This window comes from Juglans regia, chromosome 13 (genome assembly GCF_001411555.2).
Source record: "Juglans regia cultivar Chandler chromosome 13, Walnut 2.0, whole genome shotgun sequence".
Lineage (NCBI taxonomy): Eukaryota > Viridiplantae > Streptophyta > Magnoliopsida > Fagales > Juglandaceae > Juglans > Juglans regia.
Window position 1 is genome coordinate 18,707,088 of NC_049913.1, and position 11,500 is coordinate 18,718,587.

Consider the following 11,500-nt stretch of genomic DNA (forward strand, 5'->3'; position numbering starts at 1 on the left):
TCTCAATAAATCCCTAAGATTCTCCAAAATTCGTGTCCTAAATCTTACAACTCATACTTGGTAATAGAATCGTGATACCTATAGAACATAAGAGTATCACCAACCATCAAGAAATACCATACACCATATATAAATCTATGTCATAACTTCAAAACCAACTGAATTCATCCTTAATTTCTTCAAATAAAACTCTACAAAATATAAGACTATTTCCTTGTGAACAAGATGCATCATCAATCTTAAAACCAAAAAGTATTAACCTCATATTTAGAAACTTTCTTACCTTATGCGCTAAAACCAATTCACGTGGTAGTTGCATTTTGACATGCATATATCTAAAAAATTTCATTTATAATTTTTCATTAAAATAATAAAATAGTAAAAGTTAAAAATACTTACTGCAGAACAGGACATGCCTTGAGGCTAGATTCTTTTTTTCACTTTCAACTTTCAAAATTCGTTTTTTCCTTGTAAAAAGTTTTTTTTTTTTTAGAAAAGTCTATAAAATTTTCAACCTGGGCTCTAATGCCAACTGTAACACTCTGCTCCCTAAGTTTAAAATAAAATAACTTTTAGAAATTCTAGGGGAAGCCGAAGTGCTACTACTGAACCTGACTTAAAAATATATATTTTCATAATTCTAAAGGAAGCACCAAGTACAAAGATTTCTTATAATAATTAGTTTTTTTTTATTAAAATACTAAAATCATAAACGAGAGTACGCAGAAGAATTTATTAAAACTTCTCAAATCTGTAACATAATCATAACTTATAATCTTGTACATCATCTAGGCCACCGTCATGCCTCCATGGACTAAGTCTCGTTCTATAGCTCTAGCTTCATAAATATTTTGAGTTAGGGTGGTTTAAAAACATAAAAAATACATTAAATGAGTTGATGACTCAGTAAGAAACTCATCATAACATAAACATACTTAACATAAGGTTTTTCATAAAAGTTTTCATGTTGAGAGCTTAAAATCATGACTGATCAAAATGATGATTATTTTATGCGCGCATGACTGATTTATCTGAATTAATTGACTTATCTGATTTATCTGACTTATCTGGTTAGCCAACACACTTAACCCTGTGTGCAAGGTTGTGCACTAACTTCCCCTGCTACAACAAAGAAAGCCGACAATGCAGTACTCTGGCGTACTGCAATGGACCACGATTGAGTCCATAGCTTGCACGCCCACCCTTAAACTGCATTGGTACCATGCATCTAAATGACTATCTAATTAACTGTTATGAACTTATCTTACACTTGAACTTATGAAAGCTGACGTATCTTATGCAATGTGAGATGCATGAAATGCGTAATACATGCATAACTATAATATGCGAAATAAAATATGATAAATGACGTGCTTGAAATGTCATGGCATGCATGGTACATAAACACTGGCTTTGAAAGAACTAGCTTGAATAATAATATATATAACTAGCTAACGTATGCTACTTCTAATTTATGATCAAGCTACTTATCTAGTAGTATTGCTTCCTAAGATTTCCGACACAAAATTGATCACGATGTTGGACTGAGAGGTTTATCTTTTTCTTTTTTTCTTTTTTTTTTTTTATTTTCAAATAACACGCAGAATTGAGATATTTATAGAGAGCTTTTGGAAAGGGTGACGACTAGTTTGAGTTGGACTCAGTTAAAGAATTTTAACGTGAAGATGACTTGTAAAATTGTATCACTGTTGGAATAGAATGCCGAAAAATTTGAATTCGAGTGGACTCTGTCACGATCATTCAAGAAGAGATTTTGAATTTAAAAATAGGATCTAGTAGTTCATTCAATGTAGAATTAATAATGACTGAGATTGCGTATGAGACTTCAATTAGTTATGATTTTAAATTGAAATAAACTTTTAATGGCCTATATTTTAAAAGGAGTTTAACTCGTTCAATAAATAATAAATAAGTTTTAACCTAGTTATTGATCCTAATTAAAACTACTAATCAATTTCAATAATTTATCGCTTGTAGGTTTATCCAATATGTCCCATTAATTATAATTTAGGCCCAATAAATTTTTTTAATATTCCAACCTTAGAATATGACAACTGTGTTCGATTATAAATAATGAAAGAGTTTAGAGACCAAAACTTTTTCGTACTTAGAAACTGCTATTTATGCCGAGAGTCTGGAGGATAGATTGTGCCTACTCCCGTGGAGTTCATGTCCATTTTATTATTCATTTAGTTAGAGTTCTTTAATACGACGTGCCTCTACGAAAACATCATTAATGTGGCATATTGTTCGAGTAGTAGTGTCATTAATGTGGCGTGGTTCTTTTATTTGCTTTGCTCTGCTGGTGTTTTCGATTTGGCTCCCTCCTCAAGGAATCAAAGGGGAATCACTGAAGACATCAACGGACGACCGAAGTGAGGACAAAGGAGTTACATGATTATGAAGACATGATGACACGAGGGACTTCACGTTTTTCAGGGATTTGTTGTTGAGGAGCTAAGGAACTTCTTGCATGTCTGGCTGAAAACTAAGGTCCCAAGTGACTTTACATAGGGGCCTCTTGTCAAGGACTTAAGGAACCTTAGCTGGGGAGGTTGATATAGTGCCAATGTAGCAGAATTGTTTTGGTATAGTGCCAATGAATTTAGAGGAATGTAATGGAGAATTTGGCATCTCAAGGCGATCGTAAATGGGACAAAATAAAATCTAGAATAGTGAGAATGCCAAATAAAATCACTGAATTTCCACGTTACACAACATGAGACTTTTATTTACTTTTATCCGGTGTTCAACTTACGATAGTCGTGATCAAAGTATTATGTCGATCATCACAAATATGAGAAAATAAAAGAAACTATGAAAAAGTAGACATAACAAGATCTATATATGTGGTTAGACCGTCTAATGACTTGCGTCGATAGGATCCGGGTCGTGAATTGATCAATACGAAGAATATACGAATTATAATAGTGCTTTTTTATTCTTTTTATTATAAGATGGTAAGAAAATAATTCTGCTAAATTTTCTTGAGTTTGCTTTCTAAATTTGATCCTTAGTACAATTTTATTTAAACATTGTAAAAAAATATACTAGCAATCGACAAACCTAAAAAAACAAACTAGTATTATCTGTAAAAAAAAATTTAAAAAAAAAAAAGAGAAAAAATAGTACCGAAGCCTCGTTTCTTTAGGGCTAAGCTCCCTAACTTTAATATGAAAAAGTTTCTTTACGATGATTCTTTCTTTGTTATTGGTATGCGTGCTATGTCTTCTCTTTAACTTTTAAGCACTAGTATTTGTTTTTCCGTATACATCTTAAAAATCACATCTTTTAAAAATTAATTTTATATATTAAATAAAATTTTCATATTAAATTATACATATTTAAATTAAATAATAATAACATATTATTATTATTAATTTTTTCTTAAAATTATTATTTTTTATATATTTTACAATTAACACCTTGCACTAAAAAATACAAATTCTATATATCTAAATATTATTAATTTCATATATTAGAATGACTAATTTTATCAATAAATATTAATATGTATTAAAAAATATTTTGTACCATCAACTTAATACAAATTTTACAAAATTGATATTAATGGATAGGAGAGAGAAAATATTAAAAATAATATTTGGAGAGTGAATAGTAAAAACTTCAAATTTGAATAAAAACCTATTTATAACTATGCAAAAATTTAAAGATACATAAATCAATGTAGATGAATTTAAAAACATATTATATAAATACGAAAATAAAGATAAAGATAAAGATAAATAAGATTGTTAATTTGTTTTTTTATGTTTTTAAAGCCAGATTGTTAATTTGTTACGTGTTGCTTTTGCTATGTGACACTTATTAGGAAAAGAATAGGTAGAAATTAGAAAATGGGGGATGAAAGAGGAGTTTGCATGATGACAATCATAACAATAATTTTTCTATTTACAAATGGGAAATGCTGCTGATGGATATTTTTTATTTAATAATTAAGAAAATATTTTTTAATAATATTTTAATTTTTAAAAAAATATGTATTTAAAAAAATTTGAAAAATACATAAAAAAAAAAAGAAGATAAAATGCAGGCTTCCAGCGAAAAACCCAGTTGCTGTAGAGCCACCCTTTACAAATTGACGCATAACAATATTGGTTACTGTAAATAAATATATTAATTGCAGATGCTCTTTATATTAATGTATATATAAATATGGTCAGAAAGAAATATTTTCTCTTCCAATATTTATTTTTGAGCAATGATAGCCTTACAATCTAATTACATTTTATTTACAACTTATTAATAAAATAATAATTTTTAAAATTTTAAACACATTAAATCAAAATTAAAATAAATATATTAAAAAATATTATTTTATTTAAAGATAATAGAAAATTTGTAAAAAGGTAGTTGTAGTTGTTTTATTTCTCTTTCATTTTTTACCTGCAGAGGCTTCAATTAGGATGCAAAGTTTTCCCTTTCAAACGACAGATTTCAGAGAAGGGTAGCTAGATATAGCATTGACCCCACGCTTTTCGATGTTATCTGAAAGCACGTGGGCTGCGAATAAGCATTGAAGATTATTGATAAAGAAGACTGCTAGCTGTTTGATAAAAGGGCAGATAACCGAAGTTCCAACCACAATAATACTTGGAGTCACTGACCAGGTTAAGCCTTTTTCCCCCCGCTTTTACGGGTCGTTAGATCATTTTATTTTTTACCACCGTTGGATCCTTAGTAGTTCGTGGCCTTTACGTCACTTTTTTCCGGCCCATGCCGTGTCTTTAAAGTCTCATCTTCTCGTTCCTCGGAAGTCGAAATCGCTCCGTTGTTATCTTTTGTAAATCTTAAAGCACAGAGGGACGGACGGACGGACGGACGGACACAGATGGGTTCGTTGGAAGATGAGAGATCGCTCTTGGAAGATGGTCTTATACAGGTTCTGTTTTTGTTTTGGTTTATTTCTTCCTCTTTCGATCGCTCTCTGATTCTGATATGTCTGAAAAACTGTTCATCTTTGATGATAATTCTTTTTTATTATCTACTCTGGATTGTGGGTCCTTTTGTACTAGCAATAAGGAATATTGTACCTGCTCAAATTATGGAAAATTGAATATATTTTTGGAGATTCCCTTTTATTCCAAAGTCAATATACTTCTAGCACTCAGGTTTCATGTCTGTCGAATGGGTTTTGGTTGAACGTGTTGTTCTTTCGGGACCATTGATTTTTTGCTGCTGCCTAAGTTCCCAATTGGGTTGACCCATAACTTTTTCTTCTGGTGCCAAAAAAGGGGGGATTGTTGGGGATGCGTATCGGGGATCATGAGGCATGTTAGTCTTGTTAAAAATTAGATGCAAAATATTCCCTAACTGTTGGAAACTGTTGGAAAATTAAATGCGTGGGGTTCATTATCAGAATAAGCTGTTGGAAATTGTGAACCTGGCTTGACCTGGGTTTATATTTTCTTTTGTGGAAAAGATTCTCTAGTTTCTATTGCATGCGGCTTTGTTTCGAAGTTTATTGAATGAAAAATGCTAGTTGTACTTAAGAAAAACTTATAAAAAACTTACTTCTCCACGAGTCAGTTATTGATAAGTTGAAAATTATGAAATTTGAATTTAAGAACAAAACTGACAAAATGAGTTTTGTAAGTAAAAGTTGTAAGTATATATAGCACTACTTTTTTGCTTCTCTGTTGCTCATCGAAAAATAATTGGTAATATATTGGTTACTCACGTTTAACCTATGCAACCTTTAGAAATGTTAAAGCTCCATTTTTCATCTTGAAGAGAAAAATTGTAGGTCCAGGGGAGGGATGTTTAATTGCAAATTCTGATAGTTGGAATGGATGGTACTAGGTCATTATATGGGCAACCAATAGTGATTCAGCATCTTACTGTGGAATCCTCGTTAGTCATTGCTCATGTTTGCATTAAGTGTTCTTTTATATTCCATAAACATGGATCTGTTTATTGAATATATTCAATGCTTCCCTGCATTGCTGTTTAGCCTGTTTCTGTTGAACCACTTTGGAAATGCCTAAATGCTGTTTCAGTCTGTTTCAACCGCCAAAACTGTTCAAACCCCAATCCAAGCTTCAAACCCTAAAATCTATCCCTTAACCGTAACAAACCACAAGATCACAAGTTTCCCTATCCTAAAGCCCACCACTGGCATGCAGACAGATTTACCAAATTTGTCCTTTGTCAACCATGGACAAAATTGAGCAACTTTAGAAGAGACCAAGATGTATGTTGCAAAATGGTTCAACATGATATATGCAGCACAAGCTACTGAGTCGTAGTTATTTTCAAATGCTAACCTTTGCAGATAGTTTCATAATTGCACCCACTGGTTCAAACTGGCATATGCAGCACAAGCTACTGTGTTTGTAGTAGATGTTTGTCTCATGCATTCATCCAACACCTCAAATGTCTATACACTACCTGCATTTTAACAACTCAAACCAAAAACTCATAACTCATTATAACTACCACAACTTCTCTAGTACTTCATTTATTAGGTTATATGCAGTATTAAATTGGCTATTTACCATCAGTTTTACGTTGCATTCTTTATGATATACTGTATATTAGTCATTTGCTATGGGCCCTCATAATTTATACTATAGTCCTTATGACTTATGTATTCATGTTATCTCCATATCTCCATTTTGTGTTTCTATTTGAATATTGTATGCATTGCCTTACATGCAAACTATATTATTGCTTTGTGCAAATGTTTTTAGGTACTTAACTCATCCAAAGGCCCATGATAATTTTCATGTCTCTTATCTCCTCTTTTATTCTTCTACCTTCTCTTTAAATCTAGTTTGTATTTCTCTTTAATATCTTGTTCTCTTTTCGCTTTTTAAATAAGCCATTCTCATCGCATGAAGGATTTAAATTGTGGCCAGTTTAGTAGCAGTTCTGATATTAAGATGGCACTTTTCCTAGAGGTTATTTGATGATTATTTAAAATTCATGGACAACTACTCTTATGTGCCATATTGATAACTTCTAGGAGGTTAACCTTGGTCCAATAATCAGATGATTATCATTCTTACATTTTCAACACAACATGCCTTTATCTTTCTTTTCTTTTCTTTTTTAAAAAAAAGGGATTTCTATTATTAGTTCTCTTCATAAAATATTTCCTAGTTCTCTTTTAGAAAGGACTTCTTCTATTACTGTATTGAGTGATTACTTCCTAATTCTGCATCTTCAGAATGAACGCAGCAGCCAATATACAGGGGATGGCTCAGTCGACTTTCATGGGAAGCCTATCCTTAAGCAGAATACTGGAAACTGGAGAGCTTGCCCGTTCATTCTAGGTGACTCATTGTTTTTGGCATTGCTCTAACAGTTTAATATTTCAATTAAGTCATTCATTTCTTACATTTGTATATCGTTTGAAATACAGGTACTGAAGGTTGCGAACGTCTTGCCTACTATGGGATTGCCACTAATCTCGTTACTTATCTTACCAACAAACTACATGAAGGAAATGTCTCTGCTGCAAGAAATGTTACCACGTGGCAAGGGACTTGTTATCTTACACCCCTCATTGGAGCTGTCATAGCAGATGCTTACTGGGGAAGATATTGGACAATTGCAGCTTTCTCCACTATTTATTTCATTGTGAGTATGTTTATCTCTTGTTTTACTTTTGAAGTATTTCATTCAATGTAATTGAATGACATGTTACACATCTTTAAGTATCTTGTTCTGGATGACTGAGCTTATGACCTCTCACATGTGAGAAAGACAGTCACGATATTTTCTAGCGCATATGCTTTAAGCTTAGTTGAAAATGTAAGTAGAGTTTTTGAGGATTGTGAATTGTTAAACAAATGCCAATCTAGCTCTATCTTACTTGAATCAGGATAAGTAAGCATTATGAAAGGCCACTTAATGTGATTTCTTGAAGGCGGCCTTATTTAATGAATTACAACAGATGAAAGGATGTGAAGGATATGAAACAGAAGAATTCTGATTAGCTACGGCCGTTTCAAAAGATTCGAAATACAACTTTGATGCACTCTGACCTTAAACCCTTTCTCTCATGATTCTTCTTTGACCTTGATAACAGAAGCTCTAATCAGAAAGGCATTACTCCATTCCAGCATGATAACTTTTTAGACAAACCTTCATTGTATTTTATCATCAGAATGCATCGAGCATTTTTTCCCTGATGAATGCAATGCTCAGTAAAGAGGTTTTAGTGAAGGATGCTGTCGACCATGCAGTTTGTTTCCTTTTCTTGATGGCACTGATTCCTATTCACATCATTTGTAATCAAATGACAACTATATAATTGAAATTTGTAACAGTTGAACTCATCAACTTTTCCACAGGGAATGTGTACATTGACACTTTCAGCATCTGTTCCTGCACTGATGCCTGTGGAATGTGTGGGGTCTGTATGCCCATCAGCTACTCCAGCTCAGTATGCAGTCTTCTTCTTAGGCCTCTATTTGATTGCTTTGGGGACTGGCGGTATCAAACCTTGTGTTTCATCGTTTGGTGCTGATCAATTTGATGATACTGATCCAAGAGAGAGGGTAAAGAAGGGATCCTTCTTTAACTGGTTCTATTTTTCTATTAACATTGGTGCACTTATATCTAGTAGTTTTATAGTTTGGATTCAAGACAATGCTGGGTGGGGTCTAGGATTTGGCATCCCGGCATTGTTTATGGGCATTGCTATTGCAAGTTTCTTTTCAGGCACTCCTCTTTATAGATTCCAGAAACCTGGGGGAAGTCCTATTACAAGAATGTGCCAGGTTTTGGTTGCATCATTCCGTAAGAGGAACATAGAGGTCCCCAAAGAGAGTAGTCGTTTGTATGAAACACAAGACAAATACTCTGCCATTGAAGGAAGTCGGAAACTGGAGCATACTGAAGAATTGAAGTAATCTCTCTGACTTTAATCACTTTCCAGTTCTGAAATGTTTTTTGTATGCATTATTGGCTTTCTTAGGTCATCGCCGAAGTTAGTTTCTTAATATATAGATAGATATGCACAGTAAGGCATATTATCAGTTGTTTTTGGCACCCATGAAATGAGACCTTTTCTTCCATTTAAATGCAGAAGATAGTCTTGTTGAATTGGTGTCACTGAAATGACTAATAAATAAGATAGAGGCCCCCGTGTCTTAACTCAAGTGGCAAAAGGATCTGTGGGGTGCTATGTTCAACAGAAGTTATTTATCTTTATATTTATATACTCTATATGAAAACATGTAGGATTGTTTTGGGTGCAACCATTAAATCAATGGAATGATGCATGGTTCAGAAAATCTGCAAGGTCTGATATGTGTAATTAAGTCTGATTTGCAAAAGATGTAATGGGAAGAAAGTGAATGCCCTTATCAAGCTTAAAATGTCAACATCTTGTAGATTTATTGAATATTAATCTAATGCTGGGACGACATCAGATCATTTCACTATATCCTTCCCGAATTTGTCTTTGCAAGAAAGTTCTGCCCCTGACAAATCGAACTACTCTTTCTTCTGCAGGTGCCTTGATAAAGCTGCTGTACCGTCAGATGCAGAGATAAAAAGAGGGGACTTCTCTAATCCATGGATACTTTGCACTGTTACACAGGTGGAAGAATTGAAGATTTTGATCCGCATGTTTCCGATCTGGGCGACTGGAATAGTCTTTTCTGCTGTTTATGCCCAAATGTCTACAATGTTTGTGGAACAAGGGATGGTGATGGACACGACTCTTGGTTCTTTCACAATTCCTCCAGCCTCACTCTCAAGCTTCGATGTCATCAGTGTCATTTTCTGGGTTCCCATATATGATAGAGTAATTGTCCCGATTGCAAGGAAATTTACTGGCAAGGAGAGGGGCTTCTCGGAGTTACAGCGGATGGGAATTGGTCTTTTTCTTTCTGTCCTATGCATGTCAGCTGCTGCATTGGTAGAGATCAGGAGGTTGCAAATTGCAAATGAACTGGGATTGGTTGACGAAGGTGTTGCTGTACCACTAAGCATCTTTTGGCAAATACCCCAATATTTCTTGTTGGGTGCTGCGGAAGTATTTACATTTATAGGGCAGCTTGAGTTCTTCTACGACCAATCTCCTGACGCCATGCGGAGCTTATGCAGTGCATTGTCTCTTTTGACAACTTCATTGGGGAACTATCTGAGTTCTTTGATTCTGACACTAGTAACTTACTTCACAACAAAGGGCGGGAGCGTCGGATGGATCCCGGATAATTTGAATGAGGGTCACCTTGATTATTTCTTCTGGCTTTTAGCCGGTCTCAGCTTCTTAAATATGTTGGTATACATTGTTTGTGCCAGAAGGTACAAACGAAAGAAGGCTTCCTAAGGATTCCAGAAGGATGGGGTGTCATTATGGAAAATTCTAAAAGGTTTTCCGTAAGAGGATGGAGGATGGCGTAATAGCTATTTCTGGAAAGGATTCTGTAATAAAATGGTCTGTATATAAACTACGTTTAAAATTTCTCTCCAGATTCCATCTGTGTATTATATGTTGTGGAAACTATTCAGCAATGATTTCAGCTCCTGTGATTCGCCAGCGTGGTTCGATTCCTGCTTCTGTATTTGATCAGCGAGAAACTGTCTTCCTTGTAATATGAATGCTCAATGGTGGTAGCTGGAAAGACAGAAGGTCATCGTATTTTATTGACAATTCTGCTACAGGTATCCGGTGTTAGGTACCTGTTGAGAAATCGGCTGATGTGGTATTGCTGATATTATTTAAATAAATAATTAAAAATTAAAAAAATAAAAATAAAAAAAAGCTAGAAACGATTTCAAAACAAATCAAACTTTAACCCATCCTCGCTAGCACCCAAATCGGTCTGCAAATCAAACCATCCCGATAAAAGCTGTTGGGGTTTACGAAAGGAAGAAAGCAAAGGTCATTTTTACATATTTGGTTTCGCATAGGAGGGGTTGCCTTGTTCTTTCATTTTTACAATACTATTTGGATAAAGTCTAAAAGATGCGGATACAAAAAATCAAAGGTCATCCACCTTTGTTTTTTTTTTAGGAACCTGTCTAAGATGCAGAAGATTTAATCTCAAGTGACGAAAGCCCCAAATCATGATGATCAAATTGTTGCCCATGATGACCAATCGTCTTTTTTAATGTTCTTGTTTGAATATTCTTTGCTTTTCGTACTTGTCTAGTTTTCAATTTATATCCATGGTAGCATCATGGGTAGATCCTTGATTCCTACCAATCGTTGGTTGAAGAAACACTTCCAATGGGGCACGGCTTGGTAAAAAAATAACGAAGATGAAGAAGATGAGAACTAGAATATGAGAAGAATCTGTCTGCATTTCGTGAGAAGAAAATGAGAAGAAGATGCAAAGAGGAAGATGTGAAGAACAAGATGAGAAGAAAACAAAAAGCACCGTTTTAATTTTACACATGGATAGGCCCCCCGGGGTGAAAGTAGACTTTTTCTTTCATTAAAGTGTGTGTGCGAGGATAAGCAAGCATCTAAATTCTTAGAGAGTAGGGTTGTAAA

At 34.0% G+C, this 11,500-nt stretch overlaps 1 protein-coding gene across 1 annotated transcript; it reads left to right on the top strand.

The window, feature by feature from the left end:
• The first annotated feature begins 4,630 nt into the window (after positions 1-4,630).
• On the top strand, positions 4,631-10,632 carry LOC108997097 (protein NRT1/ PTR FAMILY 8.3-like). Its single transcript, XM_018973218.2, has 5 exons — positions 4,631-4,924; positions 7,214-7,319; positions 7,409-7,626; positions 8,343-8,899; positions 9,508-10,632. Exons 1-5 carry the CDS (start codon positions 4,874-4,876, stop codon positions 10,328-10,330), a joined length of 1,755 nt encoding a protein of 584 aa, XP_018828763.1. The 5' UTR covers positions 4,631-4,873; the 3' UTR covers positions 10,331-10,632.
• Positions 10,633-11,500: the final 868 nt, after the last annotated feature.